General features: G+C 40.4%; 1 protein-coding gene across 4 annotated transcripts in view; it reads left to right on the top strand.

The window, feature by feature from the left end:
* Positions 1-17,760, top strand: part of LOC136866972 (sodium-independent sulfate anion transporter) — a 239,988-nt gene that overhangs the window by 99,385 nt on the left and 122,843 nt on the right. For 2 of the 4 annotated variants that reach the window (XM_067144067.2, XM_067144082.2), the window contains exon 1: positions 14,609-14,759. The exons of 1 other annotated variant lie outside the window; for it this stretch is intronic. In XM_067144067.2, coding sequence (XP_067000168.2) covers positions 14,678-14,759 — 82 coding nt within the window. In that variant the 5' untranslated portion in view covers positions 14,609-14,677. Of the gene's footprint in view, positions 1-14,608; positions 14,803-17,760 lie in introns of those variants that run through there. One more of the 4 variants, XM_067144087.2, reaches the window with a different exon arrangement.

The raw sequence follows: 17,760 nt of genomic DNA on the forward strand, positions 1-17,760 counted from the left end.
GTCAAGCCTTATTACTGATAATGTATTCTCAACTCACCAGTGCTTACATTGCATCTGATTCTCTGAGTGTTTTACAGTCTTGAAACAATCCCAGTTTCAGGAAAGATTGGTATATGCAAAATATTCGAAAATTTTGTTCCGATATTCATCACTTAGGAATTATGGTGACCTTACTTTCGATTCCTGGTCATTTGAATATTAAAGGGAATGAACAGGCCGATGCCCTGGCCAATGTTGCGGGTAAAGGCGAGGGAAAAGCATTCTATTTGGCATTACTTTATACTGATTTTTGGAGCAATTGTAGAGATACTATTAGACAATTGTGGCAAGATGATTGGAGTAATCACTCTTGTGAAACGGGTCGGAGTTTGTTTACGCTTCTTCCAATTATCCCAAAATCACCATGGTTTAAGTGGCATTATTATTCTCGACGTCATATTACGAATATTATTCGATCGCGTCTCAATCAGATGTGCACTCCTGATGAATTATATCGCATGAAATTAGTCAAATCTAATATATGTAACCGTACCGGTAATACTTCGGTTGGTACAATTAACCATATATTGTTTCAATGTCCGCTGCTCGAAGCTAGCAGATTAAAATGGTTGAAGCCTCTTTTAAGTACATTTCTCCTTAGCTACTGAAATCTCATGTTGATTAAGAGATCCTACGCCCAGCACGGTGGTGGCTCTCTCTAACCTGCTTTCTGAAACCAACACATTTTTATTCAATCATTTTCCTTTGTATGTTAATCCGGTCATGTTCGTGTGGTAGTAAGTCGCCGAGAAGGATCGCTCCGGCGTGAAGCTTTACACCTTGTACGAGGTATCCTTGGGAAATTCCTGTGTATAAATATTTGTGGTAGATTTATATTCCTCTGTGCGTAATTCTGTCCCCTATGTTTTAAAGTATCCTCCATAGTTGGTGTTTAGTTATAGGGCCACTGACAGGGTAAACCGATATCAGCGAAACCCATTAAATTATAAATTAAAATAAGAAGAAGGTTAGCTGAAACAGCGAAAACACTTTAATAAAAAAAGTCTAAGAAACCCTCAAATCCGTGCAGCTATTACAATAGTGACAGCCTACAGCCAATTTTTATAATTATCGTAATAAACTTGCCAAATTTTAAAATGTTACTTCTCTTCTTGTCCGCACGTGACATTTCACAACAATATTGTAGGAAAGGCCGTAGATTTCAGGAATAGAGTGTATCGAATAGGTACCGGTACCACTTCGGGAATTACGGTATTAAAAACGGGTTTCCACGCCACGAAATACAGTATTCGGCTGCACTGAACTCAGGTACTGACTTACCATATTGGACATACCTATCTCTTAAAGAGAGGCAATATCAAAGCAGTCACCATTCGGTGGACAAGGTTTTAAAAAGTGTTGCAGTAAACATGCTAAAAATCAGTGCCGAACAAAGCGATGTGCTTGTTTCAAAAATAATATCCAGTGCAACTCAAAATGTCATTTCAATTAACTCGTGATAATAAGTAGTCTTTCAGAAAATAATTTCAGAATTCAGAATTCACGATTATTTTATTACTGTCACCATGATTCCGTGGCTCACAGAGGAATATGAAGGCCCTGGGTTGAATGACTGGACCGGGGATCACTTAGAGCAAACATTTACTTTAACAAAAATTGGAAATTTTGTTTCTTTCCTTTCTTAAAATTCACAGAGAGTAATTTGATGACATACCCAAGAAACAGTTGAAATATGACTTGTGGATATTCACATTAACAACGAGCTCGTCAGATCCAACAATTCATTGGACTGAGAAGTCCTTAATCAGGCACAAGATTAATTGGGAGAATCTCCCAGTCGCTAACCTACTTATGAAAGAGCATCATTACCCTTGACAGGTAAAATATTATAGAGTCTGAGCTCCAAATTACATAGAGGCTATCCTCAATCAAGCAATCAGTTGCTATTTACAATTTCAATTACACTAATAACCAATTGATTGACCTCAACTCCGTCTTGTTAGTATACAGGTTTCGCCCATGGTGGGCTTATCCATTACAAGATTTCACAATCAGGTTGAGTACTGTTCCTCAAGGTAATCTAAACGTAGACAAGGTTACCCGAAGAACCATAAAGAATATACAGGGGCATAATAACCCATACTACAAGGCCTTAAAAATAAAAATAAAAAGTTACACTAAACAGCCCATTAACAAAAGGCAAAGAGGTGAAACATCAGCACTCCTTACCGAACATTCGGGAAGAGAAAAGAACCTAAGTGGGTTTAAGGCCCCCCAATGACACAGAGGCTAATATAATACTAAAAAGGGGGTGACTAAACGGAGAAATTTAAAGGTGGAGACAAGATTTCCAAAATTTAGAAATTGAAAATTTTATTCACCCAGCTCAAAAGTAGAAGGGGAGAGTTCCGGGCGTCGCCACTCGTGCTCTCTTACATTAAATATTTTCCCAGTAGAGTCCAAAGACTGCGCGGAAGGTCCTACAATTCAGCCCCAAAAGAAAAAATTACAAATTAGATATTAAGAAAACCGCTGAAATATTCCCCTCGAATCACACCCCAGCACAATCACATGTTCAGATAAATTCTGCCATTTTTTTTTTAGCATTGGACCTTCTCCAAGCTGGCCACGCCCTTTCTCCTGGCCCTCAACCTCCGTCAAGTCGCACTCTCAAAAACCGGTGCAAATCAGACAAGACGGCCCTAAAAAGTGCACTCCTTAAATAGCTCCGTAGGGTAAGTTCCAGATTAAATTAAACCCCAGAGCGCTGATAAGCTAAATTTCCATGCACTCCCCCAGGTTTGATTGGCTAGAGAAATTAGTTACAGGCATGTGATAGGCAGATTGCCTTAGAGAATGAACCAGGTGAAATATTGACAACTTTGGTACATTAAAAAAATCATCAGAAAAATACTTACCAACTATAACAAATTAATTCATTTAAGAAAAGGCTAGGAGAACAACATACAGGGAATATGAGACCTGGGCGACTGCCCTAAATGCAGATCAGTAGTGATTGATTTGATTGATTCTGGATTAGTTTCACTAGAATCTTGTTTTTGCTACACATTTTGTTGTTTTGATTTTAATTTTCGCCGGGCTGAGTGGCTCAGACGGTTGAGACGCTGGTTTTCTGACCCCAATTTGGCAGGTTCAATTCTGGCTCAGTCTTGTGGTATTTGAAGGTGCTCAAATACGTCAGTCTCGTGTCGGTAGCTTTACTTGCACGTAAAACAACTCCTGCGGGACTAAATTTCGGCACCTCGGCGTCTCCGAAAACCGTAAAAGTAGTTAGTGTGACGTAAAAACCAATAATATAATAACATTATTATTTTAATTTTCTTCACTCTTTACTGAATATTTTACATTTTTGTTTTACAGAATCCGTAAAGGGAATTCAAGAATTTAAAAAAGTGAAATTAGTACTTCATCATCAGGGCGCGGATTTTGGTGGCATGTCATCTATTTTTCTGTGTGTCATATGCAATTCCCGCTCCTGTAGGCCCCTATACGAGTTTGTTATCGCAGAAATGCAAAGTTTTATGGTAATTTTCTTTACAGTTTACAAAATGTTCAGGTCTTTTTGAAAACAGTTGTCGCAATTTTTAATGACTCGTAGCACAGTAAAGTGCATCATCTCTTCCCATCACATGGTCTCTGGATTGCATGATATCATAGGGGAATTCGCTTTCCCTTTCGGTAGTGGGTGGTTCTTTTTTAACTATTTTGGTAACTACGAGTTCCTTACTGCGTATAGTAATGCCAAAAGTGAATCCTGGTGATGTTGCTAAACACAATTAGTGAGTTTGGTGAAGAAGTTTCTTCTACCCATGGTACTATATTATTCTGTAAGTTTTGTGAAATTAAGGTAGCGGCTGAGAAAAGATTCACAGTGCAATAGCATATCGGACACAAGGAACATAAGCGGGCTGTTGAAAATTCCAACAAACGAAAAAAGTCGCAAATGCTACTTTCTCGAAGTATAGGAAACAAAGTGCATACATCATCCGAGTTTTGCAAGGAGTTGTATGACGTGTTAATGTCTGCAAATATTCCATTAAAAAGTTGAATAACGCAAAGCTGAAAAAATTCCATGGACATCACATGGGAAGTTGATGATGATGATGATGCTTGTTGTTTTAAGGGGCCTAACATCGAAGGTCATCGGCCCCACATGGGAAGTTCTTTAGCGGACGAGTCAACTATAAGAAATAATTATATTCCTTTGTGCTATGATGAAACTAGACGAAATATTAGAGAGTACGTCACAGGAAAGAAAATGCACGTTTTCATTACGAAAGCACTGAAGATCGATAGTAGCCAATGTAATAGTAGGGACGCTCGAGCTCGATGTACTGTACCAGGCTAAATATTTTGTTGACTTCCAGTGGCGGCTCGTTTGGGAGGCGCTAAGGCGCGCGCCCCCCACGGGGTTCCATTAAATTCGGGAATTTTAATCTTAAATGTTAACAAGGGAAATATTTTATATTTTACTATAAGATTCTAATCAAGGGCGCGAGTTGTACTGTACTGCGGCCCGATACGCTGCTGGCCCTGCGCAGGAGGGCGCTCTCTCATAGCGGACCAAATACTGCGAGTCTCGCTTGACTGGCCTTGAGGGAGCCAATCAGAGCCAGAGTGGAGATGTGCTGTTCTAGCGGAGATTCCGGCGCGTTTCTGCCGCGGCCTGTCGTTGTAGCCAACCTACCCGAAACATTCGTGATTTTATTTCTATTTAACAGGGGTCAGTTTGTGCCATTTCTCTCCTAAAAATAGGAACTACTTTACTCAGGCACTTACGTGAGTTAAATGTGTCGGTATATGTTTAAAATAGTCTTGTAATTTTTAGGACTATTAACTAACGAAACGAGTAAGGAGCGTAACTAGTCTCCTCGCACTTGACTCATGTTGGTCATACTCACTGGAGAGCGCGATGTTTAGCTTTGTGTTGATGAATGATCTCGTGAGGTGACTGTGAAAAGGAAGGTTGTGATATATATGTAGGCGTAGTGTTATGTTTGCACTTCGTACGGTATGATTACCGTCGAACATATTAAAGAACTAACGTTTTCTTCTCTTTCTATCGAGTAGAAAGTCGAACTGAAGGAGTGTGGTAGACTTCTTGTTGAAAAAATCGGAGACCAAGAAAAATGACACTGAAAATAGGGCTTTCCACAGACAAATTAATTCTCGTGACTATATAACAAACCGAGCTCGATAGCTGCAGTCGCTTAAGTGCGGCCAGTATTCGGGAGATAGTAGGTTCGAACCCCACTGTCGGCAGCCCCGAAAATGGTCTTCCGTGGTTTCCCATTTTCACACCAGGCAGGTAATTAACAGGCAGATAATAATAATAATAATAATAATAATAATAATAATAATAATAATAATAATAATAATCAAAACAATTGCATATGCATTGCGCCGTATAGTGTTCGAAGTGTGTATCTTGATAACATGGTTTGAAGAACTTGAGATATTTGTGGAATTATAAAAGTAAGGCGCGCCCCCCACTGCTGATATCCACGAGCCGCCACTGTTGACTTCTGAAATTCTACAGAAAGTAAATCATTCAGCTATGTGTATTCAGTTCGCCAATTCCATGTCGTTGCTGTGGCGTGATAGGATCCGGCATGAGGACGTGCTGCTTTTTATCAGTGATGCCGCACCAAACATGGTTAAAACAACAAATCAATCTAGGACTTTTATCCATGAATGATACACGCAACATACTTGGCGCATGGTTAGCATAGAGTAGCGAAAGAATTCACATTTTCCACAAGAGATATTCGTCAAATAATCCTAACGCAAAGAAAATTTCAAACACCATTCTCCTGGTGTTCTAATAATAACGAGTTTGGGCACTTGGCTAGAAGCTTGCTTTTATTTTTGTGAGCATTTTAAAACTGTGAAATCCTTTTTTAAATACCATTGACGTAGAAGAGGTGACCCAACAATTAAACTTTGGTTGTTTACCGTCTACCATACAAAGTCTTCAAGAAGGAACATTGCACTGGAAAAAGCTGTAACCTAACTCTGGTTAAGAAAGTTGAAACTACATTGGATACGGTAGCACGATTGGTGATACTGGCGAGAAGGTCTTGGGGCCCATAGACGTGCAATATTATTAAGGCGATTTAGAAACATATTAGACAAACGTCCAGAATACAAAACCTTTTGCACGATAGTTAAAGTACTTTCGGCGGATAGTTTTGAAAATTTGGAGTTACAAGAAGAATTGACGCCCAATGACTTGTCGCTGTTCAAGTATGTTTCTGCAGTCTCTGCTGAAGTGGAAATAAGCTTCTCAATGTACAACAATGTCCTCATTCACAACTGCCGTTCCTTCACATTCGAGAATCTACGAAATGTACATGGCCATTTACTGCAATATAGAGGGTAGTTGTTAATTTATTTTAAGGTAAGGTTTCATTTTTTAAACTTAAATTTGTTTGCATTATATTATTTTTTGGGTTATTTTTAAAATATTTAGGTCATTTTCTCAAGTTTTGGGTGGCATTTTATAGGTCATTTTTAGGATTTTTAGGCCATCAAAATCCGCACCCTGTTCATCATAATATTAATAAATATGAAAATCCACAGCCTGTTTCCAGTCATTTGACCGGGTTAGGAATGGAATGAATGAAGCACCATCTAGCGGCGAGGATAGGAATTGTACCGGCTGCCGAAGCCTGTCGCACTTCTCTGGGGCAATGATTAATGAATGATAGATGAAATGAAAAGATATTGGAGAGTGTTGCTGGAATGAAATATCACAGGGGAAAAACCTGTCCCGCCTCCGCTTTGTCCAACATAAATCTCAGGTGGAGTGACCGGGATTTGAACCATGAAACCCAGCGGTGAGAGGCCGGCGCGCTGCCGCCTGAGCCATCATCATAATATTAAATATAACGATAATACTGCTTTCCTCGTCCGGTATTCCTCGCCGGAAACAGGTCCCATGGTGGACCGACGAAACTGCAGCAGCCATACGTGATCGCCGACAGGCTTTTAAGCGTTATCGTCGGAATCCTACGATGGCCAGTTACATCACATTTAAGCGGATGCGCGCAAAGGTCCGTGTTTTGATTCGAGAAGGTAAGAAAGCTACGTGGGAAAAGTATGTGTCTTCCACGACAGTACTTACTCCGTTATCACAAGTGTGGACAAAACTCCGCCGTATTGTCGGAGTACAGAATGTGCCCTCAGTCCCCGGAATCTCCATTAATGGAGATATAGTTACTATTCCTTCAGTCATTGCAGACCACATCGCGTCACATTTCGCAGATACGTCCAGCTCTGGGAGATACGACTCTGCATTTCTACCAATTAAGCGCGAAGCAGAGGCACACCATCTCTCTTTCACCTCTAGTGCTTCGCATCCCTACAGCGTGCCTTTCACGAAGTGGGAGTTGCGGAGTGCACTCGCACTATGCAGAGACACGGCTCATGGACCGGACAAATCTGCAATCAAATGCTTCAGCATATATCCTCGCCCTATTCAACATCTCAATGGCTTGAGGGAATTGTGATACCAGTTCCCAAGCCTAGTAAAGATTCAAAACTTCTGGATAGTTATAGGCCAATATTCCTTACAAATGGCCTTTGTAAGCTATTTGAAAGGATGGTTAACCGGCGTCTGGTGTGGGCGATTGAAAAGGAAAGTCTCTTGTCTAACAACCAGTGTGGTTTTCGCTCTCATCGGTCTGCCACTGATCATCTGGTCAGACTGGAGAGCACCAATCAGGAGGCCTTTCTCCGAAAGGAACACCTAGTCGCCGTGTTTTTTGACCTGGAAAAAACTTACCATACTACCTGGCGATATGGGATTCTCTCCACACTACACCAGTGGGGATTTCGGGAAAATTTGCCAATGTTTATTGAAAACTTCATATCGCTCCGGCTCTTTCGAGTCCGAGTAGGGAATGCATTTTCTCAATATTACGTTCATGAGAATGGAGTACCGTACCTCAGGGATCGATACTGAGTGTCACGCTGTTCGCAATCGCCATCAACGGCATAGTTGCCGCTGCTGGGCCCGCAGTAGTTCCATCGCTGTATGTAGACGAGTTAGCTCTACATTACAGCCGCGGAAGGGTGCCGTTTACTGACAGACAACTACAGCAAGCTATTTACCGAGTCGACAGATCGGCCCTGCAACATGGTTTCCGATTTTCAGTGGCGAAAACCTCAGTTGTACACTTCTGTCGACGTCGGTACATGCATCATGAACCAGAGCTCCGCTTGTGAAGCAGTGTCTTACCAGTGGTAGACAGCTGCAGGTTCTGGGCCTCCATTTTAATAAGAGATTAACATGGCAGCCCCGCATCCATCAGTTGAAGGTTGCCTGAATGAAGAGACTTAACATGCTTAAGTTTCTCAGTGGCACTTCATGGGGGCTGACCGTGCGGTGCTGCTACGTTTCTACAAGGCAACGGTCTTCTCCTGAATTGACTATGGAAGTGCGGCTTATGGCTCAGCATCGAAATCTATGCTGAGCCTTTTAGACAGTACTCACCATAGCGGAGTTAGGCTAGCAACGGAAGCTTTCCATACTAGCCCCATTCCCAGCCTACTCTCTGAAGCGGAAGTTCCATCTTTGCGGATAAGGAGGCAGCAGTTACTCCTCACATACGCTGCCAAAAATCGTGAAATGCTGCTACATCCAAGCTATCAATACATTGCCTTGAACAAAATTTTAGTGAGGAACCGTACCTCCATGGTTAGTTCTGTGACCAGAAATACGTCTAGATCTACTCCGTAAACCAAAGGTGAATACGGATTCCTCCATTTATCGGAGGTATTTCCAGGACTTCGTTCACCAATATCCGGCCGCGAGACATATCATCTTCATGGATGGTTCTAAAATTGGAGAAAATATTGGTAGCTCTTTCGTCACCGATGATATGAGCATGAAGATGTCGCTTCCTAGTGTATGTAGCGTGTATACTGTGGAGCTTTATCTTAGAAGCTCTGCAGTTTGCACTGGTTGATGAAAGAAGCCACTTTCTTATGTGTACCGACTCGTTAAGCTCTCTGCAGTTTATTCTAACCTGTTTCTCGCAACACCCAGTGGTGCAGCAGATTCATGACCTTCTAGCCAGGTTAAGTGATGCTGGCACCAGAATCACTTTTGCGTAGCTTCCAATCCATGTTGGGATTGCGGGAAACGAACTTGCAAATGAAGCTGCAAAGGAAGTGGTACTTATACCTCCAAGACCTGTCAATGTACCTGCTAAAGATATTTGTTCTCAGCTACATTGAACCATCTTGGCGTCCTGGGAAGCGGAGTGGCTAGCTATTCGAACTCCCAACAAGCTGAGAGCATTTAAGAATACAACTACCGTGTGGCAGTTCTCTTTCTGGCCTTCACGGAGAGAGGCCATAATATTGCATAGGCTGATGATAGGTCGTGGACGATCTATGCACTCTTATCTCCTAAAGCGGTAAAGACCCCCCCCAGTGTGTTCTTGTGGTGCTGACTTCATTGTAGCCCACATCCTCACAGAGTGTGTTGATCTCTCTGGCCTAAGACGGAGCCTTGGCCTGCAGGAAACATCGAACGGATACTAGCCGATGACACGACTACTGCTGATCTCGTCATCCGCTTTATGTGCAACAGTGGATTAATCAAGGGTATCTAAATTACAAGTGTACTGTTACTCAGGGAACACACATTCCCTTTTGATTTGTTAGTATTTTTTCAGCCTAATTCAATAATTTTTTTTTACTTTGTTCCCAAATTCCTTTGTTGAATATGTATTTTTCTTTATTTTAAATTTATTTTCCACTAATTTGTTCAGAGAGGATGATTACCTAGTAGTACTTCCTCTTAAAACAAAAATCACCACCACCACCACTCAAAGAAACTACAAAGAGGATAGAATTTTTACATTGTCATTTACAAGTGACTGAGTTTTACAATAATTAGGCTTCAATGCATCAAGCTTATTGTAAAAATGCCAAGAATGTCAAGTCTAATTAAGTAATCAGCATTTTTTCTACAAAAAGGCGGCTGATTGTAAAAAGACCAAAGTTATAATCCTGCCACATATGCACTGTACTCATTCAAATCTTCAGGTCATCTGGTTGCAAGCTGCTTTCCACAAATTCCCTACAGGCATTTATCAATTTGCGATCGCTTGGCAAGCGAAACAAGTCACAAAGTCTGCTTATACTTTTACCTCCAGAAGTAACTTCTGTCTCCTTTGGTCATGTGTTGGTTTGAAAGACAGTCAAGTCTTGTAGTACAGAAACCATCCTCATTTGTTCCTCGTGCAGTACATGTGTGGGTGCGAAATTACCAACAAGTTGTTTTATTTTCCTTGTTTGTATTTCGTGAGTGATGAAAGCGAAGGGACTTTGGACCAAGTCGAACTGGTAGACTTAGGACATTTATCCCAACAAATAAAGAAACATGGAAGTTCTATATATCACATGCTTGCCCAGTTAGAATTCGATATTCTGGGAAGACACGATATCCAGCAGCAACTTGACTGCGCTTACAGACAGTCTCTGGGAAGGCACAACAATCGAGTATGGAAGAATCGTTATGTGCTGCCAAAAATTATCAATTGTGTAAAGTTCTGCAGTACGTTTGAGTTGGCAATGCGTGCATATGACGAGACAAGTGAATCAGCTGGTATATTTCGAGGCCTCGTTAATTTTAAGTTGTATGAAGTAATACAATACTCCTCACCAACTATAGTAGCTAATAGCTAGTCTTGATATGCTCCCGTATAGGATATCTACTTTTTCAACAACCTGTAAAAAATTCCATATCTCCTATTCCAATATTGGCCATTTTTTCTATACCGATGGCTCTAAGAATGCCTGTGGAGTAGGTGCTGCGTTTTATTATGAACGAACTCAGCACATTGAACTATATAATCTAAACTCTTATTTCTCCATATTCTCAGCGGAACTCCTTGCCATAAGACAAACACTGCTGTATATTAAAAAAGAATCTCTTCCAACTGCAAATATCTTCACAGACTCATTATCAGCGTTACAATCAATAACGTCCTCTAAATTCACTCTTAATTGGTATGTTTATAATGTTAAGCAGCTATTATATGAATTACATACATCTGGCGTACATATTACGCTTATATGGATTCCGGTTCATAAAAACATTCCAGGTAACGAAACAGCAAAAAAATCAGCCAAAGAAGCTTCAATGATAACCGCCCCTCCCCTGACATTTATGGCTCCAGTAACTGATTTAATTCTGGTGCTCAAGAGAAATCAAACATCACCATTCCAACGGTTCTGGAATGAATCTGCCTGTATGAAAGGGAAATTCTATCACAGACTCCAACCTTCACTTCCTACCACACAGGATGTCATATCATGCAATGCATGTAAGCTTTGGAAAAGCATTCTTTCTGATTATATAAGACATGATTGCAAAATTAATAACTGGTTTGATAGAAGGCAGTTTGGGTTTAGGAAAGGTTATTGCACTGAAGCTCAACTTGTAGGATTCCAGCAAGATATAGCAGATATCGTGGATTCATGAGGTCAATTGGATTGTATCGCAATTGACCTGTATAAGGCATTTGATAGGGTAGATAATGGGAGACTACTGGCAAAAATGAGTGCAATTGAACTTGACAAAAGAGTGACTGAATGGGTGGCTCTGTTTCTAGAAAATAGAACTCAGATAATTAGAGTAGGCAAAGCTTTATCTGTCCCTGTAATAATTAAGAGGGGAATTCCTCAAGGCAGTATCATTGGACCTTTATGTTTTCTTATATATATCAATGATATGTGTAAAGAAGTGGAATCAGAGATAAGGCTGTTTGCAGATGATGTTATTCTGTACAGAGTAATAAATAAGTTACAAGATTGTGAGGAACTGCAAAATGACCTCGATAATGTTGTGAGATGGACAGTAGGCAATGGTATGATGATAAATGGGGATAAAAGTCAAGTTGTGAGTTTCACAAATAGGAAGAGTCCTCTCAGTTTTAATTACTGCGTTGATGTTGTGAAAGTTCCCTTTGGGGATCATTGTAAATACCTAGGTAATAATATAAGGAAAGATCTTCGTTGGGGTGATCACATAAATATGATTGTAAATAAAGGGTACAGATCTCTGCACATGGTTATGAGGGTATTTAGGGGTTGTAGTGAGGATGTAAAGGAAGGGCATATAAGTCTCTGGTAAGACCCCAACTAGAGTATGGTTCCAGTGAATGGGACCCTCACCAGGATTACTTGATTCAAGAATTGGAAAAAATCCAAAGAAAAGCAGCTCGATTTGTTCTGGGCGATTTCCGACAAAAGAGTAGCGTTACAAAACTGTTGCAAAATTTGGGCTGGAAAGACTTGGGAGAAAGGAGATGAGCTGCTCGACTAAGTGGTATGTTACAGGTCATTATCCTCTTGGTTGTTCCTTATTGAATGATGTTATTCACAGAAAAAACATTTACTACTGTTTTATAAGACGAAGATGCAATAATAGTTTCAGACAAGATTTTAAATTGACATTGTGATAATTTTAATTATTTATGTTATCACATTTTTAGGAGTGCTTTAATGTTTTTTAAAGATGTAATGTAATTTGGTTTTTAGACTACGGTAATTTTAATTATGACTATAGTCTTTTTAATATGTTTACAACTGTTCAGGAACATCATTTTAAGATTTAAAAATTAAGGCTGAAGATGGTCTTTATATGAGCAAAACATGTCCCTTAGAAGAATTAATTGTATGAAAGCGTAAACACCAATAAAGGTAATTTGACCGGGTGAGTTGGTCGTGCAGTTATAGGGGCGCGGCTGCGAGCTTGCATCCGGGAGATAGTGGGTTCGAATCCCACTGTCGGCATCCCTGAAGGTGGTTTTTCGTGGTTTCCTATTTTCACACCAGGCAAATGCTGGGGCTGTACCTTAATTGAGGCCATGGCCACTTCCTTCCCACTCCCAGGCCTTTCCTATTCCGTCGTCGCCATAAGACCTATCTGTTTCGATGCGACGTAAAGTCACTAGCAAAAAAAGAACTAGTGATTTGTATTGAATAGGTGGGCAAGAAATACTTCTTATTATAATTGCTGTGAATAAGTGGTATGTTCTGAGCTGTCAGTGGAGCGATGGCGTGGGAGGACATCAGTAGACGAATAAGTTTGAGTGGTGTCTTTAAAAGTAGGAAAGATCACAATATTTGAAGATAAAGTTGGAATTCAAGAGGACAAATTGTGGCAAATATTCGTTTATAGGAAGGGGAGTTAGGGATTGGAATAACTTATCAAGGGAGATGTTCAATAAATTTCCAATTTCTTTGCAATCATTTAAGAAAAGGCTAGGAAAACAACAGATAGGGAATCTGCCACCTGGGCGACTGTCCTAAATGTAGATCAGTAGTGATTGATTGATTGATTGATTTATTGATTGATCGATCGATTGATTGATTGATTGATTGAGTGATTGATTGATTGATTGATTGATTGATTGATTGATTGATTGATTGATTGATTGATTGATTGATTGATTGATTGATTGATTGATTGATTGATTGATTGATATTATTCATCTACGTTTCAACCATGCCCTCACATCTCTCCATAAGTATCACTTCAACATTGTCAACCAGCCAATATGTCAATGTGGTTCAACTGATGCGGACTGCAATCATCTAATTTTACAATGCCCATTATATAACCGCGTTCGAACACGGTTGTTTACAAGCCTAGTAAATTTAAAACTCCCTCTCCCAAATGAGTGTTGAATGTATTGTTTGAAATCCTATCCTGGAGATACTACACATATTAAACAGTTTTCTGGATGAAGTTAAAATTATGCTATAAGCCATTCCAACATGTTAAATTTCTCACTCATAGTCTTGAACACTTCTCCATTGTATTCTCTGCCCATTGTGGTTTTGTTTTGGTTCTTTTTCTGTAATTTTTTTTCTCCGTAGCTACCGCAGCTACTGTGCCTCTCGATGCATTGTTACTGTCTTTTGTCATTCCTACCACTCGTGTTTAAGTGAGTCCTTCTTTTGTCAACCAGACCAAACATCACACGTTATGGGTTTAGGTTATCACGTCGATCTTAATAACACATGCTTCCGGTATTTTTCACATATTCCTTGATCACTACATAAATGTCAACCCTCCTATTAGTGTTCTCCCCTCTCCAAAATGAACTCCTTTAATGTCGTTGAAACATGTCTTATTGTTATTCCCAATTGTAGATCCGGTCATGTTCATGTGGTAATAAGACGCCAAGATGGATCACTTCGGCATGAAGATTAGAACCTTGTGTCATTGTGCTTTATCCTATGTTTATTTACCCTTATGACTATTTGTTCTCTCGCCTATTAGAGGTTATTGGGTCATAGTACTTTCTGCATAGTTGCATTAAATCTACATACTAATGAAGGATCCCCAATACATCCTTTACCCAGATGTTCACAGTTTTTGTCACATACGGAAATTGTGGTACAGTGTTTTATCCACCATCATAAATTGTGGTTAATAGTGTTGTGAAGTGTTTAATACTTATACGTATTGGAACTGGGTGACAACTGACAAGCCCATTCAAATTTCCAGAAGAAGAAGAAAAATTGTTAAGTTAGTTCCGAAATTGACGTTGGATTAAGGGACCATCTCTCCGAAGCTACTGTTTTCAAAGGCACCTCGATAGACTTTCAGAGAGATTTGCTTTCGTGCATGTTTGAAATCTGTCGTGAGAAAATAAAGAAGGAAATCACCAAAGCGCACTTTATTTCAGTAATCGCAGACGAGACCACTGGTACATCAACTACAGTACAATTAGTTGTATGTTCTTCCCAACAGTAAGCCAGTTGAAAGATTTTGGGGTTTCCTCTGACCCGCTAGTCATGATTCTGAGACAATAGCAGAATGTTTACAATCTTCTTTCAGGGAAGTTGTGGATAACCCCAGATAAGCTCATTTCACAAGTTACTATGGGGCAAATGTAATGAGTAGTTGCCATTCAGGAGTGCAACTTCTCATCAGGGAAGATTGTAAGTATGCACATTATGTTCACTGTTATGCCCATTCTTCGAACTTAGTCATGGCACAAGCGGTAAGCCAGAATACGGATGTCCGCATACCATATTTGTTTGCAGATTTGAGTGAAATCCCCAGCTTCTTTCGTATAACTCCTCACAACGACCTGGTGTATTGAATAGGTTGTTTGCAGAAGAGTACTATCTCATGTTTCTAACACAAGAAATTTTAAATCAAGGACTGTTGAAGTAGTTCACGTGTTTTCAAATGACTGGATCAATTGAAAACTATATACCTCTACCTCTCGACAGCCTAGCACCATATTCCAAGCAAGGGGTTTGCGTTCAAAATTGGAGCACCTGTTTTTTCAGTTCAGGTAGGCTGTTTTCCATTAGATAATACCTCATGTGGACATCTTATACAGTCAGCTACAAAAGTGAAATTCAGATCCATTGGGAGTCAAAGGCATACTTCCAGGTTTCGAGGCTGCTATGAAACTGGTTCGGAAAAATAAAATTGACCACATTGCTGATGAACATGACACACTGCCCCCACCAGTTAAGGTATCACTAAAGCTGCTGCATACCTCGAAATGAGTTGCGGCAAAAGGAAATTTGCGACACAGTCCTTCTTCAAGCAAATGAATGGTTTCAATTCATAAACTTCCTTCTATCTGGAAAAGCTACATCTACGAGGGCAAATAAAAAAGTAAGTTACACTAGCTCACCACGAGAGCACGCGGTGTGTCGTGACCGTGGCCAATGCGGAGCAAGTTACAGTAAGTGCTGACATGTCCAATAGGAAGGTTGGTGTGGTATCCCGTCGTGTTGTGTATGCAGAGCGGGTTAGGCTCATTGGCGCGTCAACTGGATTTTCACTCCAAATTGGAGGTGCATGCAACGATCATATTTCTATGGGGTAAATGGCTCAATTGCACAGACATTCATCGTGAAATCACTGCTGAATATGGTGAGCATGCAATTTCTTACCCAGGTATTGTAAAGTGGTGTAAGTAATTTCACGCCGGACACACGGATCTCACAGACAAATATCGCAAATGCAGGCCTGCAATGCCCAGTACCGTACTGTTGCAAATGTTGACTGTGGGTGAGATGGCCATGCGGTTATGGTTGCGCAGCTGTGAGCTTGCATCCGGGGGATAGAGGGTTCGAACTCCACTGTCGGCAGCCTTGGAATGGTTTTCCGTGGTTTCCCATTTTCACAACATGCAAAAGCTGGGGATGTTCCTTAATTAAGGCCACGGTCGCTTCCTTCCCACTCCTAGGCCTTTCCTATCCCATCACCAACATAATACCTATCCCTGTCGGTGCAACGTAAAGCCAATTGTAAAAAAAACAAAAAAAAAAACAACTGCATTAAAATCTGTCAGGAGCAAAGTAATGTTAACTTGTGTTAGCCACATACAATATTGATAATTGAACAAGAATCATAGTAGTGACAAAACAATAAACCCTTTTCACTAAAATCAGTGTCCAACTCGTTGGCTGAATGGTCAGCGTACTGGCCTTCAGTTCAGAGGGTCCCAGGTTCGATTCCCAGCCGGGTCAGGGATTTTAATCATCGTCGGTTAATTCCAGTGGCCCGGGGGCAGGTTGTTTGTGCTGTCCCCAACATCCCTGCAACTCACACACCACACATAACACTATCCTCCACCACAATAACACGCAGTTACCTACGTGGCAGATGCCGTCCACCCTCATCGGACGATCTGCCTTACAAGTGCTGCACTCGGCTAGAAATAGCCACACGAAATTTATTTAACTAAAATCAGTCTTACAAGGGTCCAAATAGCAAGTCCTAACAAGGGATAAACAATCTTAAAGAGAATAGAACCTATTTAATGAGAAGAGATGGGAACACAAGGCAGGTATGAGACAGGTGGGATGCATCCTCTAATATTGAAGAAAATAAATGTAGAGTGCTAGAACCATCATGCAGAAGTAGGTGAAGAAAATAACTTTCAAATTTTTGATCCACATGCCACTGCTGGGCACCAAAATTTAAAGTTTATGATCTAGAGAAATCTATTTTTACACACTACTACAGGTTGACGTATAGAGTTTCAAAAGTAGGAAAAGTTATAAAAGTCTAAAGGGCTGTGGGAGTTAAAGTCCTAAAACAATCTCATAAACATACAGGTCTTTGCTCACCATTTGTCTCAGAGTAGTATCCAGATGAAAAAGATGGAAAATAATAGCATGAAAGCACACGCACAGTCGCTGACTGCCCTCCACTCCACACCGAGTTGAAAACTGAACTAATTAATGGATGGAGTGGCCATTACTTATGTAGGGCAGGTGTAGAAGGTACTACAAGATTTTGAATGCACAGTTCTTTCGAGAAGGTGATGTTGTGGTGATGTTGCAATGACATAGCGAGCAGCAGTACAGAGTATTGAAGCATTCAGTTGAAGAAAGGTTGGCGAGGGTTTTGATGGTGTAAGATAGTGGTGATGTTGCGCTGATGCAAGGAATCGATGAGAAGGTAATTGAGCAGAATCTTGCAGATATTTAGGGAGAATATTACAAACTCAAAAACATACGAGGGTTGGGCCATAAATCATGGCAACTAATTTTTTTCTCACGAATGCGGGATCTATCAGACAAATGGAAATATACAGATGGGAGTGGCGAGCATAAAGTGCTGTGAAATGTATGAATAATGTCGAGCAGGTTTAGCGGGTGTAGGATATAAAGTGAGGAAACTGTTAGCCATGAAATCCTTGTGCTACATAATGTTTATTCTCAGAGATTACAGAA

This window comes from Anabrus simplex, chromosome 1 (genome assembly GCF_040414725.1).
Source record: "Anabrus simplex isolate iqAnaSimp1 chromosome 1, ASM4041472v1, whole genome shotgun sequence".
NCBI lineage: Eukaryota > Metazoa > Arthropoda > Insecta > Orthoptera > Tettigoniidae > Anabrus > Anabrus simplex.